Raw genomic sequence first — 24,106 nt, 5'->3', positions numbered from 1 at the left:
GTGTACACTTTAAAGGAGCTAATTTCATCACTGCACTTCCCCTGTGTCCCCCGACCACTGTTAGGTGACCAAAATAGGAAAGTTTAAATGAAGTGTAACATTTTCACTTTCCAGCATGTTTTCAGTGAGATATAGATTCTCTCCTGGGGGATAGAGGAAGCTGTACCTTACTAAAAACCACTGAATGAAGTTTTCTAAATGATTTACAGAAAAATCAGAGTTACCTTACTCACTCACCTAGAGGAACTCTCAGATTGATGGTGATGTTTTTCCATGAATGTGTTTCTGCTATTTTAAAAAGACACTTGTATGTTCCAGAGTCAGCAGTGGTCGCTTTCTGCAGAATCAAAGACGCGTCTCCATCCTTCATCCCTCTGTCCCGCAGAGCCACTCTGTTCTTATATGATGGATGCTGGTTGTTTGGAACAAAACGCCCATCCTGGTACAAAAAGACATTTTTCTGTCCCAGGCCAGCTCTGCTCCACTCTACAGCTGTGATGTTATTTGTAACTCGACATGGAAGCGCGACGTCCTGCCCAGACTCGGCTGTGATGTTTATCTGGACTGAAAGAGGAAACAACACAGAGCAGAGAGGTTAAAGGTCAACATGCAATTATAAGCAGAATTATTTACTCTAAATATTTCTTTATGTCTTTTAACATTTGGATGGATTTAATGAATGTTATTGTCTTAATGCCCAGCAGAGGCCTGTACTATAAAGCAGCATTTGGGTTCAGGGTTTTCTGTGCTAGGAAGTTGGTTCCCGTCTTATAACAGTGCATTGCCATGGTAACTTATGCTAACGTAACTTATGCTGTGAACCTGCTCCAGATCAGATTAAATCCAGATTAGAGATCATGGTGTATATAAAAAACAATCTATGGACCAATAATGTTTTATAAGAGTTAATATCTGGTTGAAAACAAGATACCTGCACTTAACTTGTGGAGCTTATGTTAAATTTGTACATAGACTAAGTTTAAATTCTGTTTTTGTATTTAGTCTTAAACAGCACAGAATCTGCATTCAATCGACATTTTTTCATTACCTGACTGATTATCCTGATTTCCATTATCAGAGTAAATAGATGGGACAGACTATTTACTACTTACTGTTGTTGATATCACTTCCCAGATCAAGGCGAAGGTCATGAGGGGGAATTTTAGCCTCATGCTAAACATGCAAAGTGTCAGAAACTACAAGATGATCCACAGAACAACAACATGTGCTGATAATAAGTGAACATAATGTGTGAGAGAAAGCAGCCTCTCATTATAAGACACTGTGAGTCTCTGCATGCTGCCTTTATGGAGCTACAGCTGTTTGTATACACTGAACAAAAAGCTTTGTAGCTGTATACTGACTCCTGACACACATTACACTTCTTTGTCTCTGTCACAGCTGGATTACAGATGTTAACTCCACACAAACTCCACCCAGCCTTGTGTCTCCTCCACACACAGACAGTCTACTTTACTCCTCGTTTTCTCAGAAGGGTATTATGTTAGTTTCTAACAGTAAATCTCACCTGCAGAGACGAACACGAAGACGCTGAAAAACAGCAAAGTTGAGACACTGAGACACTGACAGCAGACATTTCTTAACTCCACCCTTCAGAGTCAGAGAGAAAGAGACTTTAGGCTGGCTGGAGCCCTCGAATGGCTGCGCACCGCTGGTCTGAAAGGCTCTTAGCATATAAACCATACGTACTAATTTACTTACTCAGGTTTCATGTGTGATAGTTTGTGCGCAGCAGCTGTTTGTATGCAGGACTTAGTTTTAGGGCTGAAAATGAATCTGAATAAATCCTGTTTTTCCCTCTCAAAGACTCACAAACTACAGGCATACCTGTTAGAAACAAACGTCGTTATTGGGAGTAAATGTTTGAGAAAATTAAATTTTTAAAAAAAATCTGCCAACATTTTAAAATTTTGTCCCTGAAACCGAAAAAAAGGTAAGTGTGGTTGGTGAGAGAGATCTGTCCTTAAATGGACTTTGGTAAGGCTGATCTGTTTGTTCTGTTACTGGCAGTTAAAGTTTGATATACTTTGATTTGATATAGAAAAATTAACAAAAGAAATGATTTAAAACTCTTGTAAGTCAAAACATGATGGTGGACTAAAAGTTTTACGTCTTTCAGTATTACAAAATTACTGTTATTTAACAAAACAACACGCTTTTAATCTGATCGGTTGAGCTAAATTATTGCATAAATGTGATGATGAAATTAAAGAGCTGGCCTGAAAGTCGCCCAGTATTCAGAAAGCTCCTTTAACTCAGTTCCAGTGTGAGAGATGATTTCACGCCTGTGAGGGATCAGGCCTGTCCTGTTCTCACACAGAGACTGATGACAGACATGCTGAGGCCGTTAAGTTTGCTTTTCTGATTAACATGTCTAATGAGAATTAGCAGATTTGTATCATAAACCACGAGGAGACACGTGAGGAGAAACTCTCATTATCTTTATTTGGACCTTTGTTCTGCTGTGGAGGAGATCATCCAGCGACGTCGGGTCATCACGTCGAGGTTTTACACTGAATCTGCTGCTCCTCTTTCTCCATGTGTTCCACCACAGAGAGGTGTTGAAAACACCTGTAGTCAGCAGAGGCATGTCACTCTTGCTTCCCTCTGCCAGTATCTCGGTGGCTCGGGGATGTGTGGAGCAGGTGAGATATGGCGTCGTCTGTGGAACGATTAGCCTGGTATGCAAACTGAAGTGGGTCAGTGGTGACAGGAAGTGAAGGAGTGACGTGATCTCTTACCAGACTCTCTAAAACACTTCATCACCATTAAAGTCAGTGCTACTGGTCACCGCGGGAATCATTGCGTCAAGCGGACTGTTGCTTCTTTGGGACAGGGACATTGATGGACTCTTTGAAGCACGTGGGAACCACTGCTTGGGCCAAGGAGAGGTTGAAGATCTCCCGGTGCTAGCTGGTCAAAGCGGGCTCTCAGGACCCAACCAGGGATTGCATCTGGTCCTGCTGCCTATAGCGTTCAGTCTCCTGAAAGCTTTCCTCACGGCATGCTCTGTGATGATAAAAGCTCTGTTGTCACTGGTGCACTCTGAGACACAGAACTGTGTCTCTGGTATACAGAGGGGTCTGAATGAAGATACTGTTATTCTTTGCGTTGGGCTGCCATCTTGTGTTGCAGTTAAGAATTGTTTTTAATCCTTAAATGCACCATGCATTTTTTGCATGCTTACAGAATTAGAGTGATGAAACTCCATAAAAAGATTAACATGGGAGCATTTGAGACAAGTATTATTAACTGTATTTATCTTGTACTGATGCTTTTTCAGAAACCACATCACATCTACTCCTCATGCACCGTCACATGGTACATAAAACTTTCTCTTGCACGTAAATCTCTGGATGTTAACTGTGCCTTCTGACTTAGGATAATCACAGTAACACAATCCAGTATTAATTGTGTGTAAATATTTATTAACAAGGTGAAGTTGAAGATGACACAGGTGAGGAACTTTACATGATTTACTCCGTGCAGCATGAGTTAAATTAAGGAAAGTGGCAAACTTCACAGTTCAGGATCAGAGAGAAATATCTACACATCAGCTACACTACAGGTCAAAAGTTTTAGAAAACTCCATTGATTTCCCACTTATTTATTGTAGATCAAGTCCAATGAATAGCTTAAAATGGTATAAAGGTAAGTGTTGAACTTCCACAACAAAAAAGGTAAGGTTACCCAAAACTGAAAAATAATGTACATTTCAGAATTATACAAAAAGGCCTTTTTCAGGGAACAAAAAATGGGTTAAAATTTAAAGCTGTTCTGGATTAATGGAGGTTGATCAAGCCTTGAAAGCTGGTGCTACTAACTCCTACAGGTGTTTCAACTTTTCTGGATTACTTCCAATCCCCTCTGTCTGCATAAAAGTGCTGGAACACACTGTGGTACCACACCCTCGTGACCATCAGTTGAACAGTACTGCAGAAAGTAGTGTGTTGCTATAGAAATGGTGAGAAAAGGGCAATTAACAATGGAAGAGAGACAGACCATCATAACACTTAAAAATGTAGTGTATGTTCATACAGAGAAATTGCCAAGAAGAGCACAGCTTAATCACGGTCATAGCAAGCCTCAGTTTCAACTTTGAAGAGAAGACTTTGAGCTGCAGGATTGACAGGATGAGTTGCAGCAGGAAAGCCACATGTCAGAATGAGACTGAGTGGATTGCCTGGGCCATGAAACACCGTCATTAGACTGCTGAAAACTGAAAGAAGGTATTTTGGACTGATGAATCAAAATTGTAAATCTTTGGTTCATGCAGGATCTTTGTACACCATTGAGTAGGTGAAAGGATGTTTCCACAGTGTGTGGCATCAACCAGGTGATGGTCTGGGGCTGTTTTGCTGGATCTAGGATCGGTGACTTGTATAGAGTGAGACGCACACAGTAGTGGGAGCCGTTTGTTTGTTTACTAAAAAGGCAGATCTCTGCATGAGGATCAGTTTGTTTGGTTCACAAGTTCTTACAAACAGCTGAACCTGAAGCTCCAACACAAAAACACTCACTGATTCTGAGATTAGAGCTCATAAATTCATGTATGTTTGTAACACAGTTTGACTTCAAATTTTTCAGAAGGAATTCGGGAGAAATATCTGTCATCTAAAAAGATTTAATTGCCTTTGGCAGTTGACAAGTACACAAGGCCGAACCCCAGTCTGTCTCACACCAAGGATAACCCTGTACAGCTTTTTACATTGTGACAGTAACAAAGATTATTATGGCTGTCTTCTTCTCACATCCTGATGGCTCCTGCGGATCCTCCGTCTTCACGTCCAACCTCACCTGGTATCTGCTCCTCCTGGAATCAGAAACACATGGACACAAAAACACATCCTGCATAGCCTTGATTATCTAATGTTATCCTTCATCTTATTCTAAGGCTCAGTTCAGGACATCTTATTCAGACTCTTTAACCAGAGACTTATAGAAAACTATTATCAGTGTATGTGTGAGCATGCAGCAAAGACTCTCAAGCGCTCTGCGTCCACTCTTCAGTACTTCAGCCCAGTCTTAGCACCGGAAGAAGCTCATGATCCTGAAAACACAGAGTGCTAACTCGTTCATGAGCACATTTGCATTGTGTATATATTCAAATAATAAAACAGCTTTATTTAATTATTTTATAAACAATTTATATTTTTTCAACCCTAACAGTCGGAGTCTGAACATTAATAATCAGAGATGTTAGACGTCTACAGTCATCTGCTGGGTGTTCAGCAGAGTCCTGATTCATCATGACATCAGTCACAGACCAGCTCTTGGGGGGAAAGAGGCTGTTCATCCTCTGGATCATCATGAGTGTTAGAACGGCGTTGTTTTCTTTTGTAGATCAAAAATCCAACAATTAAAACAACAGCAGAAACACCGATGATCAGTGCAACAGATCCTCCTGTCGGACCTGCAGATGAGAAACAGCTGTGAGGTGTCAGGTAGGCGACGAGTGAAGAACATAATCTAGTTCTTTGTCAAGTAGATTAGGTTAAAAAAAGAAAAAAGTGTGAATAAAGAATGACAATTTGGACACTGTGTATTTGAAGTATTTCAATACTGCCAGAGCTGATAAGAGGATTTATATTTATGGGGAAAAATACCATTTAAATTTCCCCCAGGGTTAGGAGACAGAGACTGATTCATAAATGTTTCTGCTCTAACCTTACCCAAACAATGCTGCTCTACAACTCTAGACTACCAGCCACAAAGACAACAGCTGGAGAAACATCTGTCTGCCTCTGACATCCACCAGCTCATCCATACAACAAACACACATCAACAACCAGGAAGCAGCTTCACCTCTGATCACACACACACTCAACTCTACTCACCTGAACGATCAGTAACACTCAGACGTACGTAGCTGATGTATTTCCATGAGCGTGTTTCTTCCATAAAGACACCACACATGTATGTTCCACTGTCAGCAGGCGTCAGATCGTTCACAATCATAGACATGTTTCCATCCGTCATCTGTATGTCCAGGAGATCCACCCGGTTCTTAAAAGACCGATCCTGATTGTCTCGTTCAAAATTCCCATTCTGGTACGAAAGAACATCTTCCATGCGAAGAAGATCTTCCATGCGAGATCCCATCCATTTTACACCTGTGATGTTGTTGTTTGAACTTTGACATGGCAGAGTGACATTTTGTCCAGACTCAGCTTTGATGTTCATTTTCTGACCTGAAAGAGGAAACAACACAGAGCAGAGAGGTTAAAGGTCAAAGTGATCAGAATGATTGACTTTAAATATTTTGTTTATTTCCTTTGACATTTGAGTTTTTAGTCATGTTGGATTTAATGAACCTCTGAACATCCAGCAGGTCACCAGTGACCCACTGAGGGGGAATTTTAGCCTCATGCTAAACATGCAAAGTGTCAGAAACTACAAGATGTTAGCTTCCACAGAACAACAACATGTGCTGATAATAAGTGAACATAATGTGTGGCTCTCATTATAAGACATGGTGATGGCCTGGGTGATCTGGCAGCAGAGAGAGGGACAAGAAATGGGCAAATAGTTCAAACTGTGAGTGCACTTTATACACATTTATGAAAAAAAGTAATTATTGCCTTGGTGTATTTGACTGTCTGCTAACCAACTAGTATAGTATTGAAGCACAGTCTTTTTTTGTTTATTTTTCTAATATCTCTTTAATACATTTTTCTTCCTGAAGTCTATGTTTCACAAAAACTCTTGAGACATGCTCAGTCGTCCAGGTGACTAAATCCCCAAAAGTTGATTCTGTTCATCTGGATGTTGCGTTACCAGAGATTTCGTCACTCATCCGAGACACTTAGATGAGTGATGAAATGTTTCTCCCACTGACAACATCCAGATGAACAGAATCAACTATTTGGGATGTAACAAAAAGCTTTGTAGCTGTATACTGACTCCTGACACTACAACACATCACACTGACACACACATTACACTTCTTTGTCTCTGTCACAGCTGGATTACAGATGTTAAGGCCACACAGATATGTGTCACCTTCATATGCACAAACATAATCAATATTAAAATTACTGCCAGGAAAATATTACTAACATGTAAACCAGGCTTATAGACTTCATCTTAGATCTAAACACCATTTGGTTCATACCAGCTAACTTTCTCCTGTCAAGCAGAATGAAACAGTTACAGCAAACATCTCTGTGCTGTTATTGCTGCTGATCCAACACTTAGAAATCTGTGAGTTTGAGGTTGTGAGAAAGTCTCTGACTGCATTCATAGATGTGTCCTTTCAGTTGCTCGCTCTGATCCAACCTTTGGTCTCTAAGGAAGAGGCTTCAGGGAGATGTTTGCTACGTTGGACTGTAGGACCATCAGAAATGTGTGCAGTAACAAAACAGGCAGCACTGAAAGGAGCTCTAAGTGTTTGTGTTGTTCAATGATTTGTGCACAACAACAAAAATGGGACCTCTCTCATCCATCAGTCATCATGTGGACATTTTTCTTACAGACGCCACAACTTTAACATCCACCAGCTCATCCATACAACAACAAACATCAACAAGCAGGAAGCAGCTTCACCTCTGATCACACACACACTCAACTCTACTCACTCACCTGGAGGAACGACAATCAGATAGTTGTTAATGAGCAATTTCCATGAGCGTGTTTCCTCCATGAAGACACGGCACATGTATGTTCCACTGTCAGCCGTGTTCGCATCCTTCAGAATCAAAGACACGTCTCCATCCTTCATCTGTCTGTCCTGCAAAGTCAGACGGCTCTTAAAAGATGGATGCTGGTTGTCTGGATTTAAATGCCCGTCCTGGTACAAAAGGACATATTTATCTCTAAGGTCAGCTCTGCTCCATTTTACACGTTTACTGTTGTTTGGAGCTCGACATGTCAGAGTGACTTTCTGTCCAGACTCAGCTGGGATGATTTTGTGGTCTGAAAGAGAAAACAGAACAGAGCAGAGAGATGTTAGTTGTTTATTTACTTTTACATCTGAGTTTTAGGGCCTTGTGGTGGTATGGTAGTTATCACTTTTGCCTCTCGGAAAAGTCCTTGGTTCAAATCCATGATCTACTCTTTCTGTATTAGCCCTGCAGACCAGCACCCTGTCCAGGCTTCACCTACTACTAACTCAGTATCTGTGATACACTCCAGGCCCAATAACCTTGGCTTAGTTAAACAGAAGGAGATGGATTGAAGTTTTTTGCCATTTTCTCTTTAATTCATGTAAACCTCATAGCATCCACCAGATCATCAGTGTAGTCTCATGCCAAACACAACAGCTAGTGGACCTCTGAAATCCACAGCAACTGGGCCTCGCCCACCATAATGGTATGTAAGAAGGATGGGATATACTGTCTCTGTGTTGTTGGCTATCCACTGGCCCCAGTAGCAGTTTTTGATATAGGCAACATGGGCAGTTGCCAAGGGAGGCATCGTGGTAGGGGCGGCAAAAAAAGTTGCTCGGACTCATGCTGGACTCATGCTGCCCCGACATCATGCCGGCGGATTTTGGGGATGGCGTAGGCACTGATCGGTTTTCTATCACCCATTTGCTGGGAGTAAGGGCGCCCTCCATTTGCGAGGTGTGCCTGCTGCTTGCGGCACAGGGAGGAGAGGGAAGATGGGCAAGAAACGTTCAAAGCCATCAGGTGCTCAGTTCAGAAAAAAATGGAAAAAAGAGGAGGAGAAACAAGCAAAAGATACAGGTAAGCAGATGAAATGGCAGGTCATGTATCCTGAAACATCATAATCAGAATGCTACTGGATACTGATGACACAGTGACACAGGCTGGGGAATGTGAAATGTGTGTTGGCATACGGCAGTCAGAAGCTGGCAAGAACTGAACAGAACTATTGCACCATTAGAAGTGAATTACAAGCCATTGTGGATTTCATGTCGCATTTTCGACAGCGTCTCCTTGGGCAGCCCTTTAGGTAGGCACAGACGATGACAGCCTGTGCTGGCTAAAAAAAAAATGAAAGAGCCGGAAGGACAGTTATCTCGGTGGCTGCAGAAGCTTACCTAATACACACTGGTCGATTGGTCTATTGCACACTGATGCTTATAGTCTTTCAGAAGACTTTGCCACCAGTCCTGCCCATGCAAAGAGCAGGATCCCTCCAGGCACCAAGGGAGTACTAGTCATCAGGCAGTCCAGTGCAATTTGGACTCTGAAAACAGGTCCCTGCTGCTGAGTCTGGTAAAGATAATTCAAGACGCCCCTAAACCTGATACAGAGACTAAAGAGAAAAACTCATACCAATGTAGACACATCATACCGAACATTCCCACTAATACACACAGTGTCTTTAGATTAGTCGACTAGTCACGATTACGTCGACTATTAAAATCGTCGACGACTAATTTAATAGTCGACGCGTCGTTTGAAGATTTGTAAGATCCCAAAAGACGCAGGAATAAGTAGTAGGATTTAAGAGTGTAATAACTGACTAAAACAGAAGATGGCAGCACTGCATGTACAAGGATACCAGCTGCCGTTAAACCCCGAAGAAGAAGAAGCTGTGTCCGGTATCGTAGCTGTGTCCAAATTTAGGAACCGCATGCTCCTGAGCCTGCATTTGTAGGCCGATTACGTTATAGCGACACGACGAAGACGGTCCAAATTCGAAGACTCCAACAAAAGCGGCTGACAAATGCGCACTTCATTTCCCCAGATTTGAAGGATGGGTCGGGTGTATACTACGTGGCCCAACCTATCCCAGAATTCATAGCGTGGCCCTGCTCAGTTTTCAACAATGGCGGCAGCTAGTAAGTTTTAATATTACTCTTATTATTCTTTCTGGGTCACAAAATAAACGTTTAACATATTTTCAGGCGAGAATGTAGCTGTGTAAACCTCAAATATCTGCTCAGTTTATCAAGACACCACATATTTTCAAAAGCGCTCCGACGTTTTCGGAGACGTCTGTTACCCACCAGCTCGATAGCTAGCCGGGGGCAAATCTCACTAGAGCCGTGAGAACACCGGACTCCCGGCAAATCGTTTTCAAACCCACCGCTGTCTTTTGCTACTCAGGTTAAACATGATATATAAGTCACTTAGATAACTTCAAAATGTTATTGTTTGGATTTTTTATTGTTTTATTTGTTCCTGAGTAAATCGGTTTGGCTGAGAAATAAAGTTATAGTTTTTACACAGCTGAATAAACATCAAGCAGACAACTGATTATCAGAAGTGTGAGATGCTCGAGAATTTACTCCGGTGTTCTGTTATATTTTAGATAGCAAGAAGCAGACGGCTGAGTTTATTAAACTTCACTGAAACAACCTGCAGATTTCATTAACATGTAATAAACTATCATCTTGTCTTTATTTTTAGTTAGCACATAAACACTTAAAGCTGTAAGCTAATGATAGTTATACAAGTCAGATGCATGCTGGTGCAATAAGCTGTACATTGTACGTCCAATGGATGCATGATCTGATTAGTTGACTAATCACAAAAATAATCGGTGACTAGTCGACTGTCAAAATAATCGTTTGTGGCAGCCCTAGTTTCAAGCCCAGTATGCTGATGCAACCATTGCACCCAGCCGAGGCTGGATGGAGGCCAGTAATGAGCGCCCTCCAGGGACTACTGTTTCACCACGCAGCCCAATCCCTAAGACATACTAACACTCAAGATGTGGAGTTGCTTCTACTGCATTGATGACACCCAGTTTTAATCACAAATTAAGCTGCCTATGCTCTGGAGCACATTACATTAAACACTATGGGACCACTGAATTATACAGTGCAGAAACCAGTTGTGATACAAGACTATTTTCCAAAGTGGACAGAAGCATTTCCTGTCCCAAATGAGCCAGCTGTGACTGTGACTGAAGTTGTGCCATCCAAGTAGGTGTGCTGTTACAGGATACCTCAAGGACTGCACAGTGACCAGGGACACAATTTTGAATCTGAAGTGTTCCAGGGGAAGTCCAGGCTGCTGACTGGACTTCTTCACCGGCGCAGACAACCTTCGAACCTGCTCTATTGCCGCCATCTTCCACTTGGCCGGCCTCCTGAACTGTGTCACCGCTGCTGCCTTCTGCACGGCCGGCCTCCAGATCTGCTTTGCCTTTATCTCCACCAATGCCTTCCGCATGGTCGGCGTCCAGACTTTTGTCGCTGCAGCCTTCTGGACCTGCTGGGTTATGAGCTATTGAGCCATCGGCCCCCAGACCGACCCCCTGAACTTATAATGAGCTGTTCCTTGAGCTCCAGTCTCATTGGTGGACGTTCAGTTTTGGACTGTTCCCTGTGCTCCTGTGCCCTTGATGGCCATTTTGTTTTGGACCCTGGATGTATTTTTTGCCCCTCTGAACCTTCCTAAGTTGTCTACAGAGCTCAGAAAAAAAAGCGCCTGGACTTCTTTAAGTTGCTTGAAGACGTTTCACCTCTCATCTGAGAATCTTCTTCAGTTCTAGGGTCAAATGGTGGAGAGTCCCAGATTTAAGCCCTGTGAGAGAGTCCCCCAAGAGGGAAAGTGGACCACCTAATGATCCTCTACCTAATCACATGAGCCAAGGTGTGAAAACGGGTGTATCAGCCAAGGTTTTGGGTGAGCTCAACCTAACCCCACCCTACCATGTGATGCCTTAATGCTCACTCACATCCTGGGCCATCTGACCTCAGGAAATCACATGATAGGGTGGGGTTAGATTTGAGCTCACCCGAAACCTTGGCTAATTTTTATCTGCATGTTTTCAGTGAGATATAGATTCTCTGCTGGGACTACTGAATGAAGTTTTCTGAATGATTTAAAGAAGTTTACAGTTACCTTGCTCACTCACCTAGAGGAACACTGAGATTGATGGTGATGTTTTTCCATGAACGTATTTCTTCTATTTCAAAATGACACTTGTATGTTCCAGAGTCAGCAGTGGTCACTTTCTTCAGAATCAAAGACACGTCTCCATCCTTCATCCCTCTGTCCCGCAGAGCCACTCTGTTCTTATATGATGGATGCTGGTTGTTTGGAAAAAAACGCCCATCCTGGTACAAAAAGACATTTTTCGGTTCCAGGTCAGCTCTGCTCCACTCTACAGCTGAGATCTTATTTGTAATTTGACATGTCAGAGTGACGTCCTGTCCAGACTCGGCTGTGATGTTCATCTGGTCTGAAAGAGAAAACAACACAGAGCAGAGAGGTTAAAGGTCAACATACAATTATAAGCAGCATTATTTACTTTAAAAATGTTCTTTATTTTGTTTGACATGTTTAGTTCCCATGTTAATGTCTTAAAGTCCAGCAGAGGCCTGTACTATAAAACAGCATTGGGTTCAGGGTTAACACTGGGTTTTCTGTTCTAGGAAGGTGGTTCGCGTCTTATAACATCCAGTGCATTGCCATGGTAACTTTCGCTATGCTTTGAACCTGCTCCTGAACCTGATTAGATCCAGATTGAAACATCAATCAGGTTCCACAGAATAAAAACGTGCTAAATTACCCACACCCCACTTTTCAGTTATTTATTTGTAAAAAATGTTTGGAATCATGTATGATTTTTGTTCCACTTCTCACGTGTACACCACTTTGTATTGGTCTTTCACGTGGAATTCCAATAAAATTGATTCATGTCAGTGGTTTGTGCGTGAGTGTAGGTAACATTTTTGTTTTACAGCATGTTTTCAGTGTCAAATAGATTACCTGCTGGGAGAATACAGAAAGCTGTACCTTACTAAAGCCAATGAATGAAACACAAACTCCATGCCAGATTTACAGAATAATCATTTTTACCTGACTCACTCACCTGGAGAAACATTCAGATTGATGGTGACATATTTCCATGAGCCTGTTTCTGCTATTTTAAAAAGACACTTGTATGTTCCAGTGTCAGCAGTGGTCACTTTCTTCAGAATCAAAGACGCGTCTCCATCCTTCATCCCTCTGTCCCGCAGAGCCACTCTGTTCTTATATGATGGATGCTGGTTGCTTGGAACAAACCGCCCATCCTGGTACAAAAAGACATTTTTTTGTCCCAGGCCAGCTCTGCTCCACTCTACAGCTGTGATGTTATTTGTAACTCGACATGGCAGAGTGACGTCCTGTCCAGACACAGCTATGATGTTTATCTGGACTGAAAGAAGAAACAACACAGAGCAGAGAGGTTAACGATCATCATACAATTATGAGCAGAATTATTGACCTTTTGTTTAATTGTTGTTTATTTCTCCTCTGAGAATTGCCACCTTATGGTGGTAAAGGAGACTGTGTGTCCCTGGGATCCCAGGGGCTATGTTGTCTTGGACCTTTTGCTCCATGATGGGGTCTCCTATGGGAAATTGGTCCTCAGTGAGGAACCAGACAAAGAGACATTTATAGGACACCTTTTAGAAGGTTCCCCCCAAGGGTTCCCCTGCTTGGGATAGCGCTCTGCACCACAGCCAGGCCCGGGGAGGGTGCCCGAGGGTGAGTGTCTGGTGGTCGAGCCCTACGCCATGTGGAACCGGCTGGACACAGCCTGAAAATGGGACATGGGTGCATCCTCAGGAGGCAACGTAGGGGTTGGGTCTAATGTTTGTCAGAAGTGAGAAGGAGGATCCAAATAGCAGACAGTGGCGGAGGTGCGAGTGAGTTTTATTTACAGTGAACAATAACCAAGGTGAGGGCAGAACTGAACATAAACATAAACTGGGAAAAAACTAACAAACAAACGTGAAAACATAAGTACAGTGGGACATACACAGAGATGGCAGATGAAGAAGCCTGGGCACAGAGACACGGAGTAACACAGACGACATGACAACGAGCACAGGCAGACACACACTATAAATACACACAGCAGTGATCAAGGGATGGGAGACAGGAGGGAACACACCTGGGAGAAATCACAGCTGACGAGGCAGGGAAACGTAATCTGAGCACACTCACATAAGACAAGGACTTTCAGAATAAAACAGGAAACTAACAGACACAGAGGACCAGACAAGACACTGAACTTAACAGACAGACTCACGAGCAGACACAGTGACACCATGGACAGACAGAGGGAACACAGGCCGGCATAAAACCAAAGTCTAACACATAGCAAACCTACAAAAGACGTGACAGAATAAATAAGAACATAGAATAATATAAAGAAACACAAAACACTGAGTCCTCAGACTCAGGACTGTAACTGCTCCTGAAGGTTTTTCATGTTCGAAGTAGAATAAAGGGCCATGCTCCAACTGATGTTTAGCCAGTATTTTATTTTATTTTCACCAGCAAACACTCTGAAAAACTATGGTGAAATGATCAATGAAAAACACGGATATTACATCAGCAGAACAAAAATTACAACTCAAATAAAACATACACACAAAGTAAATGCACCAACATACCGTGTGCGCCTTTCTACTGAACATTCATGAGCAATTGTAGTCCATATCTTCCATATTTCCACCTTTTACACAAGCCAACATTCTCTTTCTGGCTCGAGCCTTCAGTCTCTGGTGACATGTGCTTAATTGAGCATCACCCCAAAGCATGCGCACCACAAAGCGCCACACTCAGGTCCACCAGTAGGTGGCGACAACACAACACGAATCCAGATTAAACACCAAATTTTGAACATTGCAATCACATAATAATTACATTTCAATGCGACAGCTACAAGGACCATGACAGAAGGTGGTTTGCCTGTTACAACAGTGCACTGCCACGGTAATTCATGCTAACATTTAACTAGTTAACTTAACTTATGCTGTGAACATAACCTGCTCTGGATCAGATTAAGATCCAGATTAGACATCATCAGGTTTCAAACATCTATGGTCCATTCAGTTCTCCAGAAAATAAATAGCATAACTATTCCTGGATGATCCCTCAGTCCTCTGCACGCAAAGAACGGGAGGGTCAAATTTTTTTTTGTTTTGTTTGTGATTGGGTCTAATGTCTTTCCCTGATGAGCATCAGTAATAAACAGTGTTGGGACTAACGCGTTATTAAGTAACGCGTTACAGTAACTACGTTATTATTGTGGTAACGAGCACGGTAACTAGTTATTATGTCAAAACCAGGAACGCGTTACTCGTTACTGGGATTTAGATAGGCTCGTTATTCGTTACTTCGTGTGGTGGATATCGCGGAGCTTCCACAGATTCAGTAACATTAGCAAGTGGTGGAAGCCAGCAGGTGGATGAAGGAAAAGGGAGGCAAGAGAAGCGGCCGCCGGTGTCAGGTGAACTGAACTTCAGGTAAGAAGTTATGACCTGCAGTCTATCTGGGTCAGATATAAACCAAGTTTAGGTGGAGTTTATTTTCGTTATGCTGACTTTTTCGTACTGCATACTAGCTAGCATGACGGAGTTTCTATACAGCTGGGTGGGTGATATGTTACTAATGTTGAACTTTATTTTGTTCATACGGTTAATTATTAGAGTTGCCAACCGTCCCGTAAAAAACAGAATCGTCACGAATTCAGAGAAAATTTTACGTGTTTCGTATTGAGGTGAAAAGGAACAGTTTGTCCCCGGACCTCAGCTACAATGAAAAAGACACAAAGCTGGAGTTATTCTGTGTTTACGTTGCACAGCTGCCTCTTCTTCTCTCATTCTCTCCCCTTCGTCTCCTGTTTCTATTTCAGTCATGAAACTGATCAATGATCAGCTGATCGGCTTTTCTCTCTTGTTTATTTATGGTAAATGGCCTGTATTTGTATAGCGCTTTTACTAGTCCCTAAGGACCTCAAAGCGCTTTACACAACCAGTCATCCACCCATTCACACGCACATTCACACACTGGTGATGGCAGCTACATTGTAGCCACAGCCACCCTGGGGCGCACTGACAGAGGCGAGGCTGCCGGACACTGGCGCCACCGGGCCCTCTGACCACCACCAGTAGGCAACGGGTGAAGTGTCTTGCCCAAGGACACAACGACCGAGACTGTCCAAGCCGGGGCTCGAACTGGCAACCTTCCAATTACAAGGTGAACTCCCAACTCTTGAGCCACGATTGCCCCATTTTATTGCCCACTTTGCGCCAGAAAGAGGAAACCAGCGGATGTCGCGCTAAACAACAGCAGCATGCACAAGGAAATACTTTTCTTTCTTATTCTCATTTAAAATTTCTAGCTTTTGAAAAATAATTATCTGAGTCTTACAACAAACAATTGATAGATTGATACATATATACCATCAGAACAGTGTACATCACTGTCACAACAGTGTTTGTTTTCATTCAAAGGCTTTATGATTTTTCCTATAATGGTGGGCCGGTCTCTAGTCAAAATGCCCGGGACGATTTTTTTGTCCCAGTCCAGCTCTGTATGCAGCTCATCTGCAGTCTGGTGTTACCTACATCTTCCTATTCAGAAGGCAGAATTTCCGAGTTCTGAGTACAATCGAAAGCACCACGACTGCAGTTTTTGTGTTGGATGTAAAAAGCAGGCTAGAATCATGCGGCGGTCAACGACGGTCCAGGCGTGGGATTTCTCTCGTGGAAATGTGCACATTATTTTTTCCTTTCTATTGGTAGGTGGCAAAGTGCACTTGTGGCAAGTAAGCAAGCTAGAAGACTGGCAATCTTGCTGGGTATCCAGTTACGGAAGCAACACATTAACAAGAGAATTCTGAGTAAAACCAAAGTTACTTTCCCTAGTAACTAGTTACTCTGAAAGTAACGAGTAACTTGAAGTAACAGAGTTACTTTTGATAGAAGTAACTAGTAATGTAACTAAGTTACTAATTTAAAATAACTTACCCAACACTGGTAATAAATAATAAATAAATTCAACTTTATCCTGTGATTTTCTATTTTTATCTTCTGTTAGAAGCAAAGACATTTTACAGCAGTTGTAGTGGTTCTATAAGCGTTAATATCTGATCGAAAACAAAGTACCTGCACTTTACTTGTCGAGCTCATATTAAATTTTGACAAAGACAAAGTTTGAATTCAGGTTTTGTATTTAATGTTAAACAGCACAGAGTCAGTATTTAATCAATGTCTTTTCATCCCGACTGATTATCCTGATGTCCAATGTCAGTTTGAATAAATTCAGCATACCCTGGATGTTGATATCACTTCCTAGAACAGGGCGCAGGTCACTAAGGACCATCTGTGGGTGAATTTTTGCCTCATGCTATATTCGCAAAGTGTCAGAAACTACAAGCTGTTAGCTTCCATAGAACAAAATCATGTGCTGTCAACCTCTGACATCCACCAGCTCATCAAAACAACAAACATCAAGAACCAGGAAGCAGCTTCACCTCTGATCACACACACATTAAACTCTACTCACTCACCTGGAGGATCAACTCTCAGGTTGATGATGGTGAACTTCCATGAGCGTGTTTCTCTCAAAAAGACACGACACTTGTATGTTCCAGAATCAGCAGTGGTCGCTTTCTTCAGAATCAAAGACGCGTCTCCATCCTTCATCCCTCTGTCCCGCAGATCCACCCGGTTCTTATATGATGGATGCTGGTTGTTTGGAACAAAACGCCCATCCTGGTACAAAAAGACATTTTTTTGTCCCAGGTCAGCTCTGCTCCACTCTACAGCTGTGATGTTATTTGTAACTCGACATGTCAGAGTGACGTCCTGTCCAGACTGGGTTGTGATGTTTATCTGGACTGAAAGAAAAAACAACACAGAGCAGAGAGGTTAAAGGTCAACATTCAATTATGAGCAGCATTTTAACATCTTAACATCCATCAGTGTCCTTTTTCTTATTTTCCGATTGCAAACATACACCCGTGCACACATACGCACCCGCTCTCTCACGTACAAGCGCTGCACTCACAGATCCACACGCACGCACACATTGCATTGCAACAGCCTGGTTGCATCATATTCAAAAAGTCATTAAAAATCATCCTTGATAGTTGACGCCAAACTTTCAAGACAATCCTGCTCTGGGCAACCTACTGTACATTTGAGCCAGGTTTCATCTTAGTCCACTGTAAAAGTCGTCAAAAATTAAAAGAACAGTTACGTGCCAAGGCTGTGCTACTATCAAGGTGGCACCAAAAAGCAAAACTCAGGCACATTGAGGAATAACCCAAAAGGTAGGTTGTTCCCTTTTGGGTTTTGTTAAACTAAAGCAACATATAAAATACCCTAGCACATACTACATAACCTAAACAGGAACATAGGAGAAACAAAGGGACACTTAGAAGCACAAGGAAACAATATTATACTGAAAGGACTAGAGACACAGCCCAAACATAATCCCCAAGTAAAACTCCAAAAGAACAAGTTATGACTTACATAAAAATGAAAAGATCATAAACCTCGGTCATTACCCGCAGCTCATGGCCATAGGTGAGGGTAGGGATGTAGATGGACCGTTAGATTGAGAGCTTTGCTTAAACACTCAGCGCTCTCTTGCCTTAACCGAGCTAAGATCCTGTGGTACTTCCAGATACAGACGGACAAAATGGTGGTGGCTAACCAACCGGTCATAGTGGTGGTAGACAAACATGAGAAGACGGCCGTAGTGATCGATGTAGCGGTTCCGAATGACAGTAACATCAGGAAGATGGAACGCGAGAAGCTCGAGAAATACCAAGGGCTCAGAGAAGAGCTGAAGGTGACGGTGGTCCCAGTGGTAATCGGAGCACTAGGTGCGGTGACTCCCAAGCTAGGCAAGTGGCTCCAGCAGATCCCGGGAACAACATCGGAGATCTCTGTCCAGAAGAGCGCAGTCCTGGGAACAGCTAAGATGCTGCGCAGGACCCTCAAGCTCCCAGGCCTCTGGTAGAGGACCCGAGCTTAAAGGATTGACCGCCCACAGGGGCGAGTGGGGAATTTTATATATGTATATATATGTGTGTGTGTGTGTGTGTAGTGAGTGAGAAAAAGTCATAGCTGTGTGCAAAAAAAGTTTTTTAGTGTTTGCTATTATCCATACACACACACACAACAGCAGCCCCTCGCACTCAGTTTTTGCATTTGCGCTTGCTCACAATGTGTTGCTTGCGCTCTCAACATTTCTGTACACTCAAATTTAGCTTTTCTTCGCTCAAAATACATTTCTCCTCAAAATGCAACACTTGCAAAAAATTTTTTTACGTGCGCTCAGAATAGTGGCACAAAAATAACACCATAGAGGGGTGGTAGTTACACTCGCAGTAGCACAGGAACAGAGAGGGAGGGAGAGACAGAGAGCCAGGGGACAACAACGTCACATAAGAAAGGTATAGTAATCATCCCCAAAAGTTGATTCTGTTCATCTGGACGTAGCGTTTTGTGGGAGAAACATTTCGTCACTCATCCAAGTGACTTCTTCAGTCTCGGCTGACTGCAGGTTTCCCCAAATCTTATAAACAGTACATTTGTATAATGACTGAAACCAGCCCACTGAAGGAACAATGGGCTGTGAGGTCAGTTCCTTAATCCTAATTATGCAAATTCTCATGACCATTGCTCAACAACCACTGACCAAAACCCACTTTTTGTTTTCATATTTTAATTTATATTTAATTGTGTTGTGGTTTGCAGTGTTTTTTGTTGTTTCATTTTAAATTTGTTTAAAAGGAAAAAGCTGAAATTTTAAATAGTTAAAAGTTGAAATGTAAATAGTTGTTTTTTGTATTAAATGATTTATTTATTACATTTTATGTGGCATGAACAAATAAAAGTATATTTATGGTGGCCCCATGAGACAAGACACGTACAAACCTCAAAGCACGTACAACTCGAAAACACGTAAAAACTCCAAAGTAGGGGTGGGTTTTAATAATCGATTCATCGATTAAAATCGATTCTGGCTTGGATAACGTGAAATCGATTCATTAAAATCCTGAATCAATTTTTTAATATAAATTTATTTTGCCTGAAATGCCAGAATCTCAGGTGAAACCTCACAAAATTTCAACAACCACCAAACAGCTAAGACAGTAAATGAGAGCAGGAACACGGATTCTGCACAAGGACGTAAACACACAGCGTGGACCGCGGATCAGAATCAGTGAGATGTCGCCTTTCTCACCCGACGGGCGCTGCAGCTTTAAGCGGCTGCGCGCGCTCCCGCGGACAGCAATCACTTTCTGGCAGACAATCACTTTTTGGCACAACAACTGCACGGACACGGTCGGGGCTGAAAGCCAACAGCTCGCTGATTCTGATCTGTCGGCGGCTCCGCGCTTTGTGTTCACGCCCTTTTTGCGCTGATTCTAAAGCTGTTAGTTTTATCTCTCTCCAAACAATATTGACCGAACCAGCAGCAAAAGAAGATCCAAACTACGCTTCACATAAACATCGTCATGAAATCACTCTGACTTTTACTTAGCTTCCACCACGATAAAAATCACACTTCATGCACAGCTCTCTCTCTCTCTCTCTCTCTGTACTTCAAGAACAGTTTCCCGTCTAAAAATCTGTTTTCTGCATTATTCGCTTGCTTGTTACGCACAAGTCTACTGTTGTTTACAGCGCTGTCGGCCGCTGTTTTTTTTTGTTTGTTTGTTTTACATACTTCCGAAAAGAAAACATAATTTCTGCCGTTCAATACTGAACAAATTTAAACTTTTAAAAATTATGCAAAATGCAAAACGCTTAGCCATGTCTCTAATAAAACCGCTGTAACGTCAGAAGTAACGTTCATATGTTGATTAATGGTTTTCTTTCGTTTTTGATGTACTGCAGAATATTTTTATAAAATCCCAGGCCAGGAAAACCACCTTCATGTTTTTCTGTGTTTTATCTTCAGCTATTTTGACACAAAGGCATCTGCTGTGACGCTTTGATAAAGTCTCGCAAGTGTCAGCTTCCTTTTTATAGATACAAAAATATGTAAATGTACTGATCTGAATTATAATATTTCTGGCTGTCAAAATTTTGAATTTAATTTAATTTAATCGAATCGAATTGAATCGAATCGTGGATCGAATCGATTCGGGACCTTGTGAACCGGACACGAATCGATTCTAGAAATCAGTGACGATACCCAGCCCTACTCCAAAGCAAGTAAAAACTCCAAAACACGTAAAAACTCCATAGCACGTACAAACTCTGAGGGACGTGAAAACTCCAAAGCAAGTAAAAACTCCAAAATACGTAAAAACTCCAAAACACATAAAAACTCCAAAGCAAGTAAAAACTCCAAAATACGTAAAAACTCAGTAGCACGTACAAACTCCAAAACATCTACAAACACAACAGCAGTGCTCCAGGATGCTAGGCGCAGTGTTGAGCTTTTATTACTAGTGGCTACACAAGCCAGCAAGTACCAATGACCGGATTTGGTGTGTGGTAGTAACAGGTAAATTAACATTTTTTTTAAATTATTTGAATATATATGAGTGCTTGTGTATAAATACACAAACAATACACATATGCTTTATATCGTGTAATTTAAGTGATCTAGGTAGCTGTTTTGGAAGTTCAATTAACGGTAGAAATGTGTTTTGGAGTTTGTACGTGCTTTGTCTCTAGGGATCACCGTATATATTTATATATAAACATATATAAATAAAACCACGGTTTTTTTACATTAATAATTCCTTTTGTGCATAATTTTATATTGTTGTTAATTAATTAAAGCAACAAAACAACCTGAAGAGTCGGTTGGGAGCCGAAAGAGTCGGATCTTTTTAGTGAGTCAAGCCAAAAGAGCCGGTTCTCTAAAAACAGCGGGAAATCCCATCACTACAGAGGCCGATATGATGATTAACTTTAATATTGTCTACAATATTGCCAAAGAGTGTGTGTTGCCTGTTATGCCGTTTTTCTTCGGTAGCTACTCGTAATCCCTTTCCCCCACAACTCTCTCTCTCTCTCTCTCTCTCTCTCTCTCACACACACACACACACACACACACACACACACATACAACACACACACAACAATGGGCCCTCCCGCACATCCTCCCCACAGCCCGGAATACATTTCCCTTGAAGGGCGTAACATTATGCTGTGAACCTCGCCAACTTCTGCTTCCACAGAACAACAACACGTGCTCGTAAAACGTAAACATGTGTGAGAGAAAGCAGCCTCTCATTATAAGACACTGTGAGTCTCTGCATGCTGCCTTTATGGAGCTACAGCTGTTTGTATACACTGAACAAAAAGCTTTGTAGCTGTATACTGACTCCTGAAACTACAACACATCACACTGACACACACATTACACTTCTTTGTCTCTGCCACAGCTGGATTACAGATGTTAACGCCACCCACCCTCGTTTCGCCTTCGTCTACTTTACTTCTCGTTTTCTCAGAAGGGCATCATCTAACAGTAAATCTCACCTGCAGAGACGACCGTGAAGACGCTGAAAAACAGCAAAGTTGAGCCGAGTGTGACACTGACAGCAGACATTTCTTAACTCCAAACTTCAGAGTCAGAGAGAGCGAGAGAGTGAAGTGACGTCAGGCTGTCTGAACCCGAGCCCACCAATGGTTCCGCTGATCTGAAAATCTCTGGACAAACAAACGTTACGTAGTAATTTACGTCCTCAGGTTTCATAAGTGATGGTCTGAGCAGCTGTTTGTAACGAATCTGACTAAATCAGTTTTCCCCTTTTAAAGACTCTGAGCTCTCAGAAATTATTGGCATATCTGTTATAGAGAAACTTATATTTGGGTATGTGTATGCGAAAATTAACTTTAAAAAAAACTACACACCTTTTAAAATTTTGTCCCTGAAAAAATGTGTTGTGTAGTTAATGAGAGATCTTTACTTAAAGGGATTTTTGAAAAAGGCCAATCTGTTTGTGTTTTCTTATTGGCAGATAAAGTTTGATTTGGAAAAATTAACAAAATATATTTTTTAAAAATCTTGTAATGCAAAAAAGAAAAATGATGGTGGACTAAAAGCTTTACGTTTCTTAGTGTTAAATAATGTTACTTTTAAAAAACAACCACCTTTAATGTGACCAGTTGAGCAACATTATTGCATAAATGTGATGAGGAAATAAAAAAGAGTTGTCCGGAAAGTCGCTCAGTTTTCATGAGAAAGCTCTTCTGGCTCAGTTCCAGTGTGAGCGATGTGTTCACACTCAGCCTGTGAGGGATCAGGGCTGTCCTGCTGTCACATACAGACACGCTGAGGCCTTTAAGTCTGCATTTATGATGAATTTGTCTAATGAGAATTACCAAACTTATATTATAAACCATGAGGAGACATGTGATAGTTCAGATATTGAAGAAACTCTCTTTATCTTTATTCAGACCTTTGTTCTGCTCTACACTCTACCTGCTGCTCCTCTTTCTCCATCCTGTGTTCATGACATATTTACACCAGAAGCTCAATGGGAACAAAACCAGAGAAAAAATGAATTTATAATGAGGATTGTAAAGAAAAGAGTTGGATGTTTTTCTTTCTTTCTTTCTACAGCCTCACTTCCTGCCTGCGCAGTGTGCGGGTCAGAGGATGGAGTCAATCAAGCCAACAAATAACATTTTGTGTTGAAAGTAGAAAAACTAGAGATCAGAGTTACAGCTGAATATTTTCTACCTGTTTTGTTTTCATGCTCAAAGCCACAGATGCTCTCTGTTGTTGCACTCTCTCTCTGTCTTTCTGCTATGAGTCAATGGAGCTCACCCAGCAGTCTGAGTAATGACAGTAACCATTAGAATATATTGATGTCATTACACTTTGGATCTCAGCCTTTAAGTGGATGGATGGACTACACTGATCTTAAATCACAGAAAACATTATGCCAGCAGCAACACGTCCACAGTCCATCCAATCACGTTACACATTACCTACACAGTGTCGTTTTTTAGAAACGTCAATATTTTTTCCCCTCCTGATGTCAAAGGTCAGATAAAAACCAACAGGCATTCTTGAAAAAAACTGAAGCTGCCACCTGTTGGATCTTTACACAGTACCTCTCACACAGATATCCATTCATACACACTTAAATGCTGTTGATGGAGGAGAAGAAACTACCTTAATATATATTATATTATATTATATTATATTATATTATCAATTGCCTTGTTCGCCACTATATAGAACAATTACATCTATGTTACATCTATTCTAGATGCTGGCGTTTGGTTTGGATTTCACATTATTTGCTTGCTAGTTTGCAGCTCAGATGGAAACATGAACATTAACTGGTTCAACATGTCAGAAAACAAATGAAGAAAAACTGAATGAAGAACAGAGCAGAGCTGTGAGAAGGCACTCTGCTTCCTGTTTGTGATGTTTTTATTTTAGCATCT

The 24,106-nt window shown here is 41.7% G+C and overlaps 1 protein-coding gene across 1 annotated transcript; it reads right to left on the bottom strand.

Annotated features, from left to right (window-relative positions):
• Window positions 1–3,443: 3,443 nt before the first annotated feature.
• Window positions 3,444–22,281, bottom strand: LOC134623172 (obscurin-like). Its single transcript, XM_063468370.1, has 7 exons — window positions 22,184–22,281; window positions 17,236–17,565; window positions 12,760–13,086; window positions 11,800–12,126; window positions 7,603–7,935; window positions 5,859–6,212; window positions 3,444–5,434 (listed from the first exon to the last, which is right to left on the bottom strand). The coding sequence occupies exons 1-7, from the start codon at window positions 22,251–22,253 to the stop codon at window positions 5,277–5,279; spliced, it is 1,899 nt and encodes a 632-aa protein (XP_063324440.1). The 5' UTR covers window positions 22,254–22,281; the 3' UTR covers window positions 3,444–5,276.
• Between the last annotated feature and the right edge of the window lie 1,825 nt (window positions 22,282–24,106).

The sequence above is a fragment of the Pelmatolapia mariae genome, unplaced genomic scaffold (genome assembly GCF_036321145.2).
Source record: "Pelmatolapia mariae isolate MD_Pm_ZW unplaced genomic scaffold, Pm_UMD_F_2 NODE_ptg000453l+_length_36588_cov_1, whole genome shotgun sequence".
Classification (NCBI taxonomy): domain Eukaryota; kingdom Metazoa; phylum Chordata; class Actinopteri; order Cichliformes; family Cichlidae; genus Pelmatolapia; species Pelmatolapia mariae.
Note: the sequence above shows the minus strand (reverse complement) of the source record. Positions and strands in the feature narration are given on the sequence as shown.

What these genes read in the sequence shown, in the direction of transcription:
- LOC134623172 (XM_063468370.1), bottom strand. Translation starts at nt 22,253, where the DNA reads ATGTCTGCTGTCAGTGTCACACTCGGCTCAACTTTGCTGTTTTTCAGC. An exon ending in CCTGAGAGTTGATCCTCCAG is followed by an intron (nt 13,087 to 17,235) that starts GTGAGTGAGTAG and finishes TTCTTCTTTCAG; the next exon opens with TCCAGATAAACATCATAGCT. An exon ending in GAGTGTTACTGATCGTTCAG is followed by an intron (nt 5,435 to 5,858) that starts GTGAGTAGAGTT and finishes TCTCATCTGCAG; the next exon opens with GTCCGACAGGAGGATCTGTT.